The following is a 19,086-nucleotide window of genomic DNA, read 5'->3' on the forward strand; positions in this document are numbered from 1 at the left end:
ACACACACTGTGAGTGGAAGAGAGATAATAAGAGGAAAATACATATGGAGTTTAAAGAAAGGAATCATGAGAAGAAAGGCAAGGACTATGCACAAATGCCCAAATAACAGAAAGTAGAGAAAGGAGAATAAAGTGAAAATGAGAGAAATAAGTAAAGATGTGATAGAAGGAATGAGAAGAAACCAAACAAAGCAGCATGAAGCCATGTTCAACAAAACAAAAACTAAAGACTTTGCAAGTCAGACAGCAGACATATGGAGCCAAGCCCTGGCTTGTAAAGGATGGAGCTTCCTAAGAGGAATCCAGCCTCCATAAGTCAAAGTAGCTTATCCTAAAACAGGGAGGTACAAAACAAGTATATAAAGGGGCTGGGTTATTTACAGGGTCCATACATACACAACTTAGGCAGTATAAATAGATTATATGGCTCTTAATGACTCTTGGGCACTGGCAGCACCCTTACGAGCTGTGCACCAGCGCCAGCATATGGCAGTATTGTCAGTGATATGTGCCCAAGGCCTCAGCCTAATGGCTTCTGTTGCTGCCATCCACAGCTAGTATCAGTGGTGGGAGAAAGGGGATGGCCATTTGAGGAGAGCTATAACTCTGCCTACCTTCCACATCTCCATAGGAGGAGCTGTTTTCCAGAAGCTGCTGCTGCCTCTCCTGGGACACCAGGACACCAACTGAAGATAACACCCAGTCTGGTTTTCCAAAACTGTCTGTAGACGTCACCCATGAACAGCTTGAGCCGATGTTGCAAGAGATTTCTGTTACAAGAAACCAAAGGTTTCATGGAGGCCTTCCCCATTTCAAGGGGCAGGGGTAATGCAGGCACGTGAATGAGCAGATGTACAGGGAATGGGAGCTTTCTCTTCCCAGAAATGGAAGAGTTGAAGGGAAAAAGGGAAGTTTGTCTTTTGCAATTACAACAAAGTCTCTCCCAGGGTGGGTGAAGATCATGACAGAATAAAAAAAGCCCTGCACATTCTTGGCAGGTGTAAATCAGCTTCCTCTTATCTGTATCAACAGTGAATTTACATCAGTGGAAGGTCTAGGCCACGTGTACATAAAAACCTGAATGAGAATAATACTGAGTGCAGAAAGGACATCAGAACTGCACGGATTTAGCATTGTGGCAGAGAGAAACAAATGAAAGTCAACCCTCTCTCAGCAACAGAAAGAGCTTGACAGAGTCTCAAGCAGAACAATTGAGCAATGCAAACTTTACATATTATGTATGTATGTATTTATTTATTTTAAGCAGCTCTTTTTTCCTCCTGCAGGATGGACAGGAACACCCTCTTAACAAAACCCAGAGTCTGTTCACAGCACTGAGAACACTACATCAACCTGGCCAGAATTTTTCATAATCAGCATATTATAAACCAGACAAGAAGTAATTCACTGTTCTCTCATCAACCTAATATAAACTCCCTGAAGGGATGTTAGCTGCAAAACCTCTCCCACACAGAGGGGGACTGAATAGATATTGTAAGCTGATATTAACTTGCATGATATTTATTTTCAGTAGTAATAATAATATTACAGTAATAACTGGAGGACCCCCAGGCTATATGAGAAATCATAGAATCATAGAATAGTTAGGGTTGGAAAGGACCTTAGCATCATCCAGTTCCAACCACCCTGCCATGGGCTGGGATGCCTCACACTAAACCATGTCACCCAAGGCTGTGTCCAACCTGGCCTTGAACACTGCCAGGGATGGAGCATTTACCAGTTCTTTGGGCAACCCATTCCAGTGCCTCACCACCCTCACAGTAAAGAACTTCTTTATATCTATCCTGAACTTCCCCTGTTTAGGTTTGAACCCATTTGAACCCAAAATAAGAGACTAAACATTTGCATTTGGAATTCTGATTTCAGAGGGTGTTCAGACCTTGCAAACATGACGTAATGTTATCCCTTTGGTATCCCTGTTCCTGGGGAGGAGAAAAGACAGGTATCAAGAACAGAATTAAGGTCGGGCTATATGAAGGTGTAACCTGTGCAATTAAGTGCAACGCAGATGGGGCAGGTAAGAGCCTCCAGAAAACTATACATTAAAATTCCCAAAGCAGAAGAAACGGAAGAATCTTTCCAACCAAAGCAGACCAGTTTTCTTAATTTTTAAAGTTAGTTTTAACTACATTTTGATGAAACACCACCCAGCATGCAGGGGTAAGAGAAACGCAGATGTTACAGAGATGCACGTTGCTGTGGCTTGGGACAGGCTGTTAACTCCCACCCCAACACATATCCTCCTTCAATTCCGCTACAAGCTCTCCAGCCCTTTCTGGCGTACTTGCTGATGGAGATTGCTGCCTTTCACACTGCCACCAGGACCAGCCACCTCAATAACTTCTCAGCCCACCTCATCAAATCCATAAAGCTCAGCAAAGGTCTGCTGCAGTGTTCAGCCCTTCATTTTCAAATGCAAGCCATAAAAGGATGGACTGGCAAATTGCTTCTAATGTGTGTATGCAATGACAGCTTCCAGCAGAGCACAGGAAGGAGGACACCAGCCACTCTCCTGACTGATGGATCTAGGGAAAGATGTCTGTGCTGAGGTTTGATGATCCAGTAAAACAGCTTTAGGGATCTCAATAGTTCGGAAATTCCGTGCCTGTGTGAGACAAAGCAGAGTCCTGATACAGACTTGCTATCCTGTTTCAAATCTATGAAAGTTTGATGAGTTAGCTTAGTATTCACAGACTTATTGCCAGCAGTAGTAATATTTTTATCATGCAAAAATCTAGCTGGTCATAAAACCCAGAAAGTGATTTCTCTCCCAACAGCACAGCAGTGCAAGAGAGCAAAGTGAGAGCTCAGAAAAGAAAAAATGCCTTTTTTTTTTTCAGATGGTTACTTGAAACTAATATTTATGACAAAATAATTTCAACAGATCTTCTCAGTACCTCCACTTGCAGTAGCAATGACTGTACCAATACAGACTTAACCCTTTGAACATGCCTCACATAATCAAGCAGTTTGCAGCTCAGATAAGTGAACACAATATTCTCTTTCAAAAGCACCTAATTCCCATACTCTCTGGGCTGTATAAAGCCTATCTGCCACAACCTGAGGCCTGGCAGGATCACAATGCCTGGGATATCTGAAAGAGATCAGAGGAGTTGCTGACATCTGATAAAAAAAGGACTCTGAGCTTTCTGGTGACAGATCATGTATTGCGTTGCAATGGAAATACTGATCAACAAGAAGCTGTTGTTTAGCATAAATCCCTGAACAAAAGAACTGGGTGCACTCATGGTTACAGTGAAAAAGAATACCAAAAGCTGCAACCTCCAACACAAATGCATGCCACGTAACAGATGCTTCCTATCCAGCTTTGTCTAGCACCTATGAACCTGGAAAACTTCAAGCACAGGTCCATAGAAAAGCAAAATATGACAGAAATGAAAAAAGTAAAATAGAGAAATATATCTGTATTACTACAGTCAGCAAAGAACATATCTTAAGATGTTACAAAAGTGCTCTGAAGAAGCTTAGACTGAAGAAAACTCATAGACAGTCCAGTGTATGTCAGAAAAGAGAAACACAATTTAAAGTATTAGATAACATCTGCAAGATGTCACTATAAGGAACTCCTCTCTCACAAGGCTAGGTCACCTTGCCACCTCCTGTGAGGAACATATGTGACTTTTCTACCACGCACAGGCCTATCTCTACTATTTAGCATCTTCATTAATGACCTGGACAACGGGGAAGACTGCATCCTCAGCAAGCCCACAGAGGTTACAAACCTGGGAGGAGTAGCTGACACACCAGATGGCTGTGCTGCCATTCGAAGGAACCTGGAGAGGCTGGATACTGGGCTGACATGAACCTTCTGAAGTTTATCAGAAGGTAATGCCAGGTCCTGATCCTCAGAAGGAATATCCCCTGGCACCAATACATACTAGGGGGTTACTGGCTGGCAAACAGCTCTGAAGAGAAGGACAAGCTGACCATGAGCCAGCAACACACACTTGTGACAAAGGTGGCCAACAGACTTCTGAGCTGCTGATATCACAGTAAGACCAAACTCATCCTACCTATCTCACAAGCATTTTTTTTCCAGCTCACTGAGCTTTTACAATGCCTAGAAAAAGAAAATTACTGTTGAAAAAAACTTTCATTCATTATCAAGAAATGTAATTTTTTCTATAGTTGCTAGAAGGTACCTCCACTCATTAGCTTGTATTTCATGAACTCCCAGCCCTCAATATGGTGGATTTCACTGTGCTGATGAAGATTATTTTTTCCTTTCCTTTTTTTCCTTATTTTTTCCCCTGCTGTGTTCTTTTTTTGGTTTATTTTGTTTTGGGTTTTTTTCTTAATAAGGAAGCAAGGGATTCCCTTATGGTTACACTGGCCTTTCTGAGTCATTGCTCCACTTTCAGTCAGAAATCTAGTAACACAGCTTTCACAGAATCACAGAATCCCAGAATCCCAAGGGTTGGAAGGGACCTCAAAAGATCATCTAGTCCAACCCCCCTGCAAGAGCAGGGCAACCTACAGTACATCACACAGGAACTTGTCCAGGCGGGCCTTGAATATCTCCAGTGTAGGAGACTCCACAACCCCCCTGGGCAACCTGTTCCAGTGCTCTGTCACTCTTACAGTAAAGAAGTTCTTCCTGATGTTAACGTGGAAAGGGTCCTTGTGACTGCCAGCATCTATCTTGCACCTAAATTCTGAAGCAGGAATAAGGAGGATGTGAACAAGAAGAATTGTAGTACCTGGTTTTGAAGGCTGATGCAATGAAACCATCGTACTTTTTATCAGGGGGAGCTTCTGAGGTGGATTTGCTGAAGAAGAGTTTTCTTCATGTGACCCAGAACAGGAGACAACTATAATGAAACAAAAAGAACAGGGGATGAGTTTGATGTTTCTATACAAAACTATATGCTCACATATTATTAAGCATGAACATATATTGAACAAAGCCCTGTTATATTACACTCACCCTCATTACGGTGTACTGGCGCAGTATCCTCCTGATGATGTTCCAGAATAGCCCTACCACTTCCCAGGAACATAACTACAACAAAATATTTTACTTAATAATTGGTTCTTTACTATTCTTTATCCATTCCCATTTTTACCAGCATATAACCTTTGAAGGGACACTGTATAGTCTAGTAGTGACCATGTTGCAATAACAGTACATCTAGCTGCTTGCCCATAACTACATCTCTAAAGCATTCAGGTTGGACGAAGCTTTGAGCAACCTGGTCCCTGCCCACGGCAAGGAGGGTGGACTAGGTCATCTTCAAAGGCCCATTCTGACCCAAACCATTCTGTGATTAGAAGAAGAATTCAACTTTAAAACATATGTTATCAGTACATGGCATGGGTTTAACAGCAATCTTTTGGGAGGACCTGCATAAATGCTCATCTTCACCACACAAGAACACCCCACCTGAAACTAACACTAATGAAACCTTTGCACCACTGCAACCATTTAGGGAACAGATTTTGTTCTTATTACCAGGCATGAAGTCTGGGATTTTCAAAGGAATCAGGTAACTTTCCTGTATCTGATACCTAGTAATATGTACTCTCTCCAGTACCTATCCTATTAATCCCTCTGCACCGCTCTATTTCAGGGATCCTTTTGTCACATATCTATAAAAATCTTCATTGGTACCTGTGATATTTGACCACAAGTATGGCACCAATACATACTCATTTGTGCCTTTTTATTAAAATCCTAGAGTCCTCATGTAAAGTTTGGTTGTGCAGGGAAAAATCCCCAACAAGTAAAATCTCAGAAGATATAAAAGGCTATAGAAATTATTTTCTACTTCACCACCATGAAGAGTAAATCCAGCATGTTCAGATTAGCTGGTTTTAAACAGAGCTGTTCTTCTGGATCAATTATTCAAAGTAAAACAAGTTTACCAAAATCATTATCCAATGTGGTACTTCTGACAAGAGAACATTCAGTCCCTTCTGAATTCTCTTTGGAACAACTCATCCCAGCAATGGCTTTTTTATTTATTTAACCTGTGCATATGAAAACACACAAGTCCCAAACTAAGCACACAGTGATCTTTATTTAAGATTGTCCCTGGTTGCTTCCTTTCTAGGAATCATAAATAAGTTGACTAAAACAAATATGCTTGTTTTCTAAAGGTGTTCAAAGACTGAGATGCAAAATAAACTGCTTCCAAACCTCAGCCACGATGGTTATGAATTCAGCAACATAAAAGTGTGAAATCATGTCAGAGGAGATAGGAATTTTATTCACATGAATTGCAGTTGAGACAAAGCCATATATACATGCCATTGGTAACAAACAGCTAAGATGTGGTCAGCAGAAGTCATCTGAACAGTAATATTATGAAGACATACAGAAGGATCTAGAAAGAAAACAAAAAAAGTACCCCAAACCTAAAACTTACTTTTTCAAGTTTAACTTTTCCAAACTTACCACTGCTTTTAGTTTTTCAGCAGTATGTAGACTGATTTTGAACTGCTAAAACAATTTCCATTTTAATATATGACAACATGCATTACACAGTGAGGAAAATGCTGTGAAAGGTTTCATAGCATGAGAATTCTATATCCGTCCATCTTTTATTATAGGACTAAAGACAGCCATCAGTCCTCATGGGGTTCTAAGGATAAGATAACTTCAGAACGGAAGAGCATCACGCTGCAGCAGACACCTGCTGTACTGATGACAGACCTGTGGCACCCACAGACCGATTGCCAAACATTACATTTTTTTCCTGCCTCTGTGTTCAAATATGTAGGGATATTAATGTTGAAAGAGCTGATTCTGCACTGTATATGACACTGACAATCATCTGTTAAGTAAGCTATCTTCGATCATGGTATAAAATCTTCAAGAAGCATGTGAGTTCTTATTGTGGCACTTGGCTGCCCAAAGTTTGTCCAGTCTTATATGAAAGGCTTGCCTTATGAAAAATCCATGCTAAAAAATCAATCACATATTGCACACACAACTATCTCACCATATTGAAAGAAATTCTGCTGTGGAAAGGGAACAAGACCTTTTGACAACTTGAGTTTGTTCCTCCCAACTTATGCTCTGTGTTTGATGAAACGTTGCTCAGTTCTGTATCTCCTGATCTTTGTTAAGCACTGCTGTAGCTTCAGTATTTACTTCCCTCAGGGCATTCTGTAAAGTCTGTTCCGCCCACTCATCTCCTCACACACTCCAAGCTGCTCATGTATTTTGGAAATAGCTTGAATATCATGGGACCCACAAAACTTCGTGCAGTCATGGCAGGAATTCTGCTAGAGACATTTCTCCTGATAAATCTAAAACTTAATAAAACTATTTGACCTGCACTGTCCCCCCTCCCCCACTTGCATAAACACCTTTGGGATTTTCCTCCTCTTTCTCATTAAGGAACACAAGTTCCAGTGGCAGACTACCATGAACTAAGCTACTTGAAACTTTATATTATTGCTTTAGTGTGGAAAAAACTGTAAGAAACCATTGTCATTGGTGACGACTGAGACAAAAAATGGTACAAAAGTTTTTCAGTACTGTTGAAATACATGTCTATGAAGTTTGCTGGTCTGGTATTAAGGTATATTAAAACTTACTGCATTGTCACAAAGAGCACCACATGAAACTTGATCTACTAATTACATTATCCACCCTGTCAGCAATGTCCTATTCAATTTTGGCAAAAAGCAAAGAAGGTTCGTTCAAGTGCTTGGTATCAACCCTATTCATTTCCTCTAGGAAGATGCCACTTACTCAGCTGGGCCTATGAGGGGAAGGAAAGGCAGTTATTACAGCTGAGGTCACTGAGAGGCAAAATAGACAGAAGACCCTAGACACAGTGATAGGCAAGGAATTTGCTCATACACACCCGCAGGAATATGTCCCCATTCATTCATTTTCTCATAGCAAAGAATTTCTGATGGTTAAGCAGAAGAGGACTTACAGTATGACAAATCCACGCATGAGGTCTGTGCAGTGATTTTGTAACACTGCAGGCTACACTCTTACTTTATATCTCAGTTATTTTTCTCTCTCACTCCTTCAACTTCTCTGATTAAACTGAAAAATCTAGTGCAGGCACTAAAGAGAAACTCTTCTTCACTTTCTTTTGAAATTGGAAACTCCAGAGATGCTTCCAATAATTCCATATCACATCCTCTCACACATGCGTATATGTAATTCTTGTACGACAAGCATTTAATCATTAAACAGACAATAAAGACTATTGCTTATCAACTACATGATTTCTCTGTCTTGACCACCAAAGGGCAATCATTTAAGTGAAAAGAAATAAAAGACCGAGAGAAAGGAGATCCAGCTAAGTCTGCCATTATGGAATATAGAATGATCAGGAAGAAACAGTGAATGTATTCAACTGTCACAACAAAAATATGAGATCTTTTAAACAGCACAGCACTTCTGTTCTCGAGCACAATAAAATCAGAAGCCTCCAGCACTCAGAAGGTAATTCCATTTCTTTCACTGTCTTACAGAAAAAAGCGTTCAGACATCTGCAGGACTGAAATTTTTCCTGAATCCTGAAGTTACTTTGCAGAAGAGAAGAAAATTACAGAAAATACTTACAGAACTCATGATGGGAAATCAATTCCAGGTCAGACAAGCCATCTTCTTGCCCAAATAGGAGTTTCCTTTAGAGCATTTTCTAGTGTTTTCCCCATCCAGTACCAAAATAGTAAATCGGTATTTCTCACTGTTTCTCTGAGAAGATAGCCTAATGTATAGACTAATAGATCTGACTGCCAGAAAGTCAGGCTAGGCAAGATGATGACTTTTTGTCTACTACAAATCCTAGTATTTTTCAATTACTCCTAAACCTTCGCCTTTCTGCTCAATAAAATATCCCTCTACTTCATGAGTATTTACAGCTTTAAGTTATTAACCTTTCACCTTGAAAATGTCACTGTGATCTCCTGCTGCTTACTATTAAACTCTTATTCTTTGCTCATTAGTTGGTTCATTCACATATCCCGTGCTTACTTCATCACCCTTTATGTACTCTGGACAGATAGACTGTAAGTAACAAATGGTCAAAAAGGGGAGCAACATGACAAAATGCAGTATTGCTGAAGCTTACCTTATTATGTGATACTTCAGAAACTACTTAGAGCCCTCTCCAGTTTTTCAGGATCGTTGCTGAGAGGCAGACATCAGCATACACTAATGCCATGCAACACAGAATGGCCATTCTGCTTCCTCCTGAGATCAACCCGTTTATGCAGAAAACAGTCTCATCAGTCATTTTGGCCAAAATAAATCCTCTTAGTTCATCATTCACCACGACACCAAGTTTCTCTCTGTCATAGTTATTTTCAGAACAGGTATTCCCACCCTCTGTACCATTTACTGATAAAGCTGTTAAATAGCCCATAGCTCAGAACGTACAGGAAACTAACAGGCAGAGTTAATCGACAGTGACTTCCATTTATACTTTTGTTTTAAATGTACATGTGATTTGTACCACCTTAGGCATGCACCGAAGTCCATATCAAGAGTTAACTGTTAAGTATGTGACTGATGTTGGAATGTCCTACATCCACCGACTTTTGTCAAATTAGTAAACTCATCAAAAATGACACTGTAACAAGAAGTCTTTCCAAATAAGCCTTTTAAATTGACATGTAATTATAAATACTTTTCTAGTTCTTCGATCCTATATTGAGTATTCTGATATTTTTACTCAGGTTGATGTTAAGTAGCAATCTTTGTATTATCAAGCATTCTTATTCACAAGTATAGAGATTAAATCAGTGCATCATTAAATACAACATGTTCCATTTACCCTTTTTTAATACTAATGCAACATGAAGATTCTTTCGGTTCTCCAGAATCTCTTCAGCATCCCAGCACTCACTGAAAAATTCAACATGGATGTCTTCTAAAGCTCCTTAGCTAGCTCCTACAGAATTCTTGAACACAAGCTGTCTTGACCAGTTGTTTTACAAACTGCATTTTAACAACGGCTTTTTCACAACATGTTTGTCACTTCTATGTGACAGCAGAGAAACAATTGTTTGGAGTGTTTTTCCTAGAAGAGAAATATTTATTATTATTATTCTTTTTGTGTGTATTATTGATAAAGCTACCACACATGTCTATGACAGATTCGTATCCTTGCCAAGGTGATTTCGCTACTAATGTGCTTGGAAAATTTCCTTAGGCATCTTAACTCTGTTGCTGGTTTCTTCTTCATTTCTTTTGCTTTCTTCATCTATTGTTAAACTTGTGACTTTTCAACTTCCTTTTGCTGAAAGCAATGTACTTTTTTCGTTATTTTTTATACCAGCATAGTCACCTCTTTCAGCTATATATTTGTGGCTTTCTAGCCATTTACACAAATGGCCCAATTAGTATCTCAATTTTTCTATCCACAGCCTTTTTTTCAACTGAGTTAGTGTGACATTGTTCTAAACTTTCAGGTGTTATTTAGTCACTAAAGTCCATTTCTTTGAATATCTAGGCTACAGCACATATCAGACCACTTCAGATTTTACTCTGTTTCAAAGAAATGTGTATTCAAGCCACAATCACTTTCACTTGTATACCATCTGCAATTAGTTCTGAGCTCAGTTCTTCCCTCAATTCTTGATTTGCTTGAGAATAGGGCTAAGACAATATCCCCATCTGTGATATGATGATTTGCATACAAATATTGCCATCTATTCAAAGTTTGCAAAGATGTTCTCCTGCTGGCAGAATGAAACCTCTGATATGCCACTTGTATTGAAGGCTTCACATACACACATACACACAACAGGCTAGCTAGTACTGCATCCAGGTCTTTAGTTGGATTTGACATCAGCAAACACATCAACATTTATTTTAAGTATTAATTGATCTTTTGGCCTTCAAGATCATTTGGTCCAATGGTTGCGGAAAGAGGAAATGCCATTTTTGCCATGTGATGCTGTTCCCAACCTACTTCTGTCTTTTGATTCTAATTACAGGAAACCTCTTTCCTAGTCTGAGAAATGCTAGTTTATCGGTATACATGTTTAGAAATTAGTAATTCCATTCCATTGCGACTTGTTTATTAGCCAGCCTCATCACATTGGGAGTAAGCAGATAATGAACTCCTCTTTCAGTCCTTGGTGCCTTGATTAATTCTATTCTTTACACTTTGACTCTCTGCTAAGCAAATCATTTTTAGTCCTTGCTTTTCTATCATTTTCCTTGGCTTCTAATATAACAGCATTCAAACAAGTCTAACCTAACAAGTCTAGGAGGTTTTTCCCCTCCAGTGAGCTGGAGGCCAGTCAAACCATAAAGCCTCTTTTCCCCAAAGAATATAGACATGCATTTCATAGACCCAAGTCTTATAAAACATATCTGGCTAGCAGAATACTTACAGACTTTTTTTTTAACTTTCTGTACTATTTTATGTGCAGAACATGAATGGCATCTAAGAACATACCTTGCATGCCCTTCTTCTTTGGCATCATTTGAAAATATTAAAATTTATAAAATCATAAAATCATAGAATAGTTAGGGTTGGAAAGGACCTCAAGATCATCCAGTTCCAATCCCCCTGCCATAGGCAGGGATACCTCACACTAAACCATCTCACCCAAGGCTTCATCCAACCTGGAATTGAACACCGCCAGGGATGGAGCACTCACAACCTCCCTGGGCAACCGATTCCAGTGCCTCACCACCCTCACAGGAAAGAATTTCCTCCTTGTATCCAATCTAATAACTAAATTAATTATACTCTGCAAAACTAAACTCAGTCAGTTACATATAGACTATCCTTGGTAGCTCCTGGTTTATTCACTTCAGAGAACCTACTCAGCTGTTGCAATCCTACCTGGTACCCCACCCACAAGAGACACAACATCACCTTCTGAACCACCTGCTGTCTGCTGACAAGGATGTCGCTTGAAGGGTGGTAAGTGGATCAATCTAAGAGCTTTTCAGAACCAGGCACTAAGCAACTCCCTGTTATAATATTCACTTGGATTGCCAAAGATCATCTGCAGTTTCCATGAATACAGAATGACCAGACATTTACTGTTGTACAAAATTTGTACAGTCCTCTTTCCTGCTGCTCACAGCATGCTGGCTTCCTGGCTGCCCCTGCTCACACAGAATGCTGCTTTGTCTCTCATTTCCTCACTTTCTCTATTCAGTCACATAGTGGCCCATTCCTTCCCTGGATAATGGAGTTTTCTGAATCATACTGTCCAACCGTTCTTTGTCTTCTCCAATGCTTTGTAGGCTGCATACTCAGAGAATCATAGAACACTTAGAGTTAGAAAGGGCCTTAAGATCTTCTAGTTCCAACCCCCCTGCCATAGGCAGGGGCACCTCACACTAAACCATCCCACACAAGGCTTCGTCCAACCTGGCCTTGAACACTGCCAGGGATGGAGCACTCACAGCCTCCCTTGGCAACCCATTCCAGTGCCTCAGCACCCTAACAGGAAAGAATTTCCTCCTTATATCCAATCTAAACTTCCCCTGTTTAAGTTTTAACCCGTTACCCCTTGTCCCGTTGCTACAGTCCCTGATGAAGAGTCCCTCTCCAGCATCCCTATAGGCCCCCTTCAGGTACTGGAAGGCTGCTAGGAGGTCCCCACGCAGCCTTCTCTTCTCCAGGCTGAACAGCCCCATCTGCTTCAGCCTGTCATCATATGGGAGGTGCTCCAGTCCCCCGATCATCCTCGTGGCCTCCTCTGGACTTTTTCCAACAGTTCCATGTCCTTTTTATGTTGAGGAAACCAGAACTGCACACAATGCTCCAGGTGAGGTCTCATGAGAACAGAGTAGAGGGGCAGCATCACCTCCTTCTACCTGCTGGTCACGCTCCTTTTGATGCAGCCCAGGATACGGTTGGCTTTCTGGGCTGCAAGCGCACACTGAAGCTGGCTCATGTTCATTTTCTCATTGACCAGCACCCCCAAGTCCTTCTCTGCAGGGCCGCTCTGAATCTCTTCTCTGCCCAATCTGTACCTGTGCCTGGGATTGCTCCGACCCAGGTGTAGGACCTTGCACTTGTCGTGGTTGAACTTCATAAGGCTGGCATCAGCCCACCTTACAAGCGTGTCAAGGTCCCTCTGGATGGCATCCCTTCCCTCCAGTGTATCAACCGGACCACACAGCTTGGTGTCATCAGCAAACTTGCTGAGGGCACACTCAATCCCACTGTCCATGTCAGCAATGAAGATGTTAAACAAGACCGGTCCCAACACCTATCCCTGAAGGACACCACTCGTTATTGGTCCCCAGGTCTCTCTACTGATATCATCCTTTCATGCCTCAAATCTTTCTAATAAAATCACTACGCTGCACTTCAAAAACAAAAAAGATTCCTTAAGCTCCAGCACAAAATACAGTATATTGCAGGTTTCCACCACTGTGTCACAGATATTAGACCCAGAAGTTTTGCCCATACCATCTACATTTTTCTCACAAACCTCACCTATTAGATAAGATGCAAGATGTAACTCTTAGTACCTTCTTGATACTACTTCACTAACTTGGCAAATTGCCTTTGAAGAGCAGCTTACTAATTATGATTTCTTATTCAGTTTTCAGTGTACATCTACTGAAGTATATCTGAATGACTATTTTAATTACAGTTGAGATATAGGTTGCCAGAAACACATTTTGAAATCCAAAAATATGTCATCTACTGCATCCTCCCTACTAAGTGTATACATGTGCATACTCATGTGTGCATACAGTGTCACATTAACTTAGAAAGATTTTTATAGCACAGCTGCTCATTACCCATATGTCTATTTTTATAATACTAACTACTTTACTTGTAGATAATAAGGCTTTGCATTATGTCTCACCTTTCTTAAAGCTGCCAGTAATCAGTCATATGCTGCCCAGTTCTCCTAAGGTTTTCCAAGGACCTTTGAGACGCACTGTCCAGGAACCTCCATTCTGCACTATTTACATTCTCTTCTCTGTTCAGCCTGGGACAATTGCTAGCAGAAGAGGCATCTACTCCATTTCTGCTGGCTGTGTACAGACATTGTACTGACAGCTAACACAGGTTGTACGCCTGTTGGTACTAAAGAGTGAAGCGGTAGATCATATTGATTGAGTTCAAATGACCTACAGCTTCATTGGCCATCAACTTCTGTTTTTCTTGGTAGAATTATATTGGTTTGAGCTACAGCCTGGCATCTGAAAGTTGGCCGTTACTAGGGTGATAGCCTGTAAAAACACACATACGCTGCTTATATCACATCTGTGTAGCAGACAGGATTCCAAATCCTGAACTCTTAATCTGGTACCTTTTCTTCCCTTCCTTCTCTATACATATTAATGGAGAAAGAAAAAATTAAAATCAACTAAGAGTGGCATAATTGTCTTTCTCTCCCAGGGAATATGGATCTTCCTGGATTCCTAAAAACTGGCCAAAACAGAGGTGGAAAAAAGGTTAAATTTTTTAGGTGAACCTTTCAATATTTTCGATCTAGTTCACAGTCTGGCCACATAAATGATTACAATGTCAAAACCAGAAGGATGACAAGCTGGGGCAGAGGAAGGATGCAAGCCTTTCAAGCTGGCTTTGCCATTAGAGGAAAGGGATGTGAAACCGCAGCCTGAGATACCTGTTTTAAAACAAACCGTCAAAGAACCATCATCACAGAAGAAGCAGACCTTAGATAACTGACTTACATTAGATGTGTAACTCTGAGATGAGTAAATTAAGGGGGATGTGTCCAACTCTTAATAGAGGCTTTCAAGCAGCTCCAAAGAAGAGCCAAGAAGGAGTACATGATGGAAATACATTTTACCTTCCAAGGGAACAGCACTTCAAAACTGTTGTGCTCTTGTGCATAAATTTATAGGAAGAAATATAATTGTTTTATTCTTTCAGAACAGCCCTCATTACAGGGTTTTTCAATTCCAGCTTAAAAGGAGGTATGTATGTGTGAATTCACACATGGAGATGTGACAGGCATAATTAGTCACAAAAAAAAAAAAGGTGAAGGAAGGTATAAAGCCTGTAAATGCAGAGACAGAGAGGCAAAGAGAAGGGTTCCCTCAAAAGACTACGCATAGCCTCACACTGCTGATGACTGCAAAATGCTGAGCAGGGACTATTTTCTCATTACATATTTTTATATGGAAATGCCAGTTCTATTACCTAATAGGAAATACTAATATCTTCCAAATATTCACATGGATCCTATTATAGCATTTTGTTAAGGTTGAAGCATATTGCCTTTACTCTGTAATCTGCTCTGAGTTCAGAATTTGTAACAATGCAGTAAAATGGTGTAATACCCAGCTGAAGGAAAAGATTTTAATGTTTTCAAAACAGACTTTGCCATATTGAATGACTCATGTTGATTAAGTCAAAGCACAAATTTGGACCAATTTGGCTTGTGGAAAATGTTAAGATTTTGAGTCTTCATCATGATCAAGAATGAAACAAGATTTCCAAAACCAGTTTCCCACAAAACAGAGTTAGATTTTGATCAACTCATAGGCTAAAATGCCAATATAACCCCTCTGTGAAGTGCCAGAGTGACCAATAAAATTAGGCAAAAGAGAAATAGAAGACTTAATTGCAAGACAGCTGCCTTCTAGAGGGTGTTAAGCTACCAGCTTCAGGATGCCTCTGCATTCTGTGGCCTGTGGCAGGAGTTGTGTCCCAGTCCTTCGGCTTCCATGGCACAGCAATGCAAAATTTTGCAGCAAAAGAGAAATTGTGTGCCAGCAAGAAAGTGAAAGATCCAGGTTTTGATTAAATTATTACAATGAATGTGGAATTGATCCTGTAGAATTCGATTTCATAAAAAGAAAATTATTTTTAATTACTTGATTTCCCACAACTTAACTGGGGAGGACAAAAGAGACTTCAAGCTATTCTTGAGCTCCCTTGATCTTCGAGGCTACTTAATGTGCCTTTCCATACTTGCTTTACTAGGATGAGCCTTAGGAATGCTGTGAAGTATGCACTGCTCTAAGAATCCCTAGAGGGCTGCTCTGCTCACAGTGGCTATCCAAGCACAAAGGCACATTTCCTGCATTTCTTTTTTTCTTTGAACTACTTTGGACACAAGGATGACTGCCAACTCTTGACATCTAAGGATTCCCCTTTGAGAACTTAACCCTTGCACCGCAGCACAAATCAGCTAAAGGATTCTCCATACAACACTAAAAGCAGTTTTATTAGATACACAGCTTCCTCTGTTAACTCTTCCCAGACAGGAACAGAAGCTCCCTCTAGAGCATTGTGTCCAGCAGAGACATTAATCAGGAGCAGGGTTCCCATTCCTGTTCTGCTATTAGCCCTGTGAGTCACTGTATATAACAACACAGATGATGGGACTAGCCTCTTGGAGAAGGTGCTTTTATCAAAACAAAGGGAAAACGTGATGCAAAGATTTGATTACTGTTGTCTTATCAGCCCTCCCTCAGCAATTTCCTCCTCCAAGACTCCAGGCTGTCGAATCCTACAAGCTTTTTCTCCAATATTCAGCTTCTGTATGAACATGATAGGATTAAGGGATTGGAAACCAAACCACAAAAGGGAGACAATTTCATCCTTTTGCAATTTCATATCAGAAACAATGTTGTCTCTTAATATTATTAAACTGTACCAAAATCCACTCTCTGCTGAAGAGCACATGACAACTACACGTTGCAGTGAATTCTGCAACACTGAGAGGATATTGGTAGCAGAAGAGAAATGCCTAAAGCTTGCATGCTCCCAGACTGTTTCCATGCTAATATTCAAAGACCTGTGCATAAACCGCATGCAAAATGCTTCTTAATACAATTTTGCCTGGAAGAGGCATGCACAGTTGTGGTCTCACATACACAGATCCATATGCACAACAGTCTTCCCAGCAATGAAGCAAGAAAAATATTTTGCCACATCTACTTTCAGCAACATGAAGACACTCAGATATTAAATAGATGATATATAAACCAACCAGCTCAATACATACAGCTGTTTCCAAGATGTGACAGTGACAAATGCAGCAAAAAAAAAATTAAACTACCACTTTGGGAAAGCACGAGATGCCATGTTTTAAGGTGAAAAATTTATGCTTAATCAAGAAAAGGTCAGTCTAATACATATAATGTCATTTGTAAAGAGTAAGTACCCGTTTCAGTTGACCATACCAATCTTTAAGAACGTTGTTTGTGATTTCCTGCTGTTGGGCATACTGTATTTTCTCTTCTAAATAAAGCAGTTAATCATTAGTAAGAGTAAGTGTGTTGAAAGGAGCTAGAGGAATTTCACAGTGTTACATATTTACTACTGATTCCACACGGAGGATTTGGTGATTAAGAAGATTTGGCCATCTTTGCCTTTACTTATTCTCTTTAAAACAGGCTCTGCTCTCAGCTTCCTTTTAATGAAAAACAAGGAGAGAAGAAGAAAGAGTAATACTACCCCTACAGAAATACAAAAGACTGAAAGAGCCTGCTAGTTAGCTGCTTTGCTCACCTCTATTCATCACTTCTGAGACCAACCCAGAGATGAACTTCATCTCAACACAAGGAGGAGCAAGGCATTAGGAGTCAGCAGCAGGTACAGACCACAGAGTGTAAAATGAGAGATTTGCTAGAACTAAGATATTTCTCATTGTCCTGGGTCTAACGCTGGTACAGATCTGTTCAGAAATGGTATCTTTTAAAACTGAGCTACTACTATTAATGTTCCTCCTGAAGTGGAATTTTGCAGTAGTAACATAGCAAAACATTGAAAGCTGCATTTTCATTACTATATTTCTCATTATGATTCATTAATTTGAAAGAAGTTCAAATGTGTCAAGGTAAGTGAGCTGAACAAATAGCATGTAATTGACCTGATAGTTATTGCAACATATTGGTCATCTACCGATTCAGAGACACACAGGAAAAGAGAGGAGAATGCAAATGTTACTGCCTATATGATGCCTTTACACTTTAAGACAAATGAACTGAGGAGTTACACACTCACGTGCTGGGAAACCAGAACAGCAAGACTTCACCAAGAATGCCACCCAACTACCCAGCTAGCAGAACTGAACATCCAAATTTCCACAAGGAAGTCAATAGCAAACTTTAACGGACAGCAACTGTGCAATTTGCACGAAGAACAGGTGTCTGGAATTCTTAAAACAGAGTTCGAAACGAAAAAATCCTAAGGAAACTCACGGATGAAACAGATCCTGTTTGTTTCTTTGTAGCATCTAGAATGCTAAAGACATTGGGATACATGGTGCTAGCGAGTCAGCAGCTGCCAAAGAAAACCTCTGTCAGCAGCAGATAAAGCCCACAGCTGAGCTGGAAGGGGTCAGGACATGAGAAACTATGTGATCACGAAGTCCAAAGATAGTTGTTGGCACAAACATAGAACGAGGAAGATTTGCATATTGCTTTGCCAGGTCACTTGTCTGACTTCCCACCTTGACCATCCAGGTCTTTGTTCTGCAAAGTGCCAGTGTGCTAGTCTGTGAGTGAGAAGTTTTACCTGTATTGTTTTAAAAAGAAGAAAAATAGCAATAATCAGTAGGGTTAGTTGTTAGCAGTCTCTTTCATCTGACAGTCTTGCTATCTAGGAACGGGACAAAAATTGGCTTTTTATCAGCTCTGTCATGAAATTTCTCCTTTATCTCAGCTAGATTCACTGGCAAGCTTCCCACTCTTCTCACAACAGCATCAACAAGAGTTTGAGTAAAACATCTGACTTCAAAATAATTTCACAAAGATACAGCTGCAACACTAGCCTTTTATGTCAATATGGAGAGGCATACCAGAAAGGTAACATATCATAGACAACGTATAAAGAACAAGGGGCATAAAAGTTCAGAGAAGTGGGGAAAAGATATGGGTAACAAGAAACTTGTTATCTAAACACTTGTTGTTTCTATAACCAGGAGAGGAATGTGGAAAACAATCGAAGTTACTGTTCTATTTATTTTTTTCCTTTTTTCTACTTGGTCACCCTCATGTGAAAAATCACTCTGGGCTCTACGACTTCAAAGGGTAATATCTTGTATACAAGGAAAGATACCTTCACCATTTGACTTGTAATTTAATATTATGATAATGTTTTCTTTTAATGAAAGAGCAGAGAGTGTTTATTTGAAAGCTGGCTGCTGGCCACCTCT

The 19,086-nt window shown here is 40.2% G+C and overlaps 1 protein-coding gene across 1 annotated transcript in view; it reads right to left on the reverse strand.

Moving 5' to 3' along the window:
- LTK (leukocyte receptor tyrosine kinase) overlaps positions 1-19,086 on the reverse strand; it is a 98,554-nt gene that overhangs the window by 50,748 nt on the left and 28,720 nt on the right. The window contains exons 2-3 of the mRNA XM_065684260.1: positions 4,743-4,853; positions 615-770 (exon numbers count right to left, since the gene is read on the reverse strand). Of these exons, the coding sequence (XP_065540332.1) occupies positions 615-770; positions 4,743-4,853 (267 nt within the window). The remainder of the gene's footprint in view (positions 1-614; positions 771-4,742; positions 4,854-19,086) is intronic.

This window comes from Lathamus discolor, chromosome 6, assembly GCF_037157495.1.
Source record: "Lathamus discolor isolate bLatDis1 chromosome 6, bLatDis1.hap1, whole genome shotgun sequence".
NCBI lineage: Eukaryota > Metazoa > Chordata > Aves > Psittaciformes > Psittacidae > Lathamus > Lathamus discolor.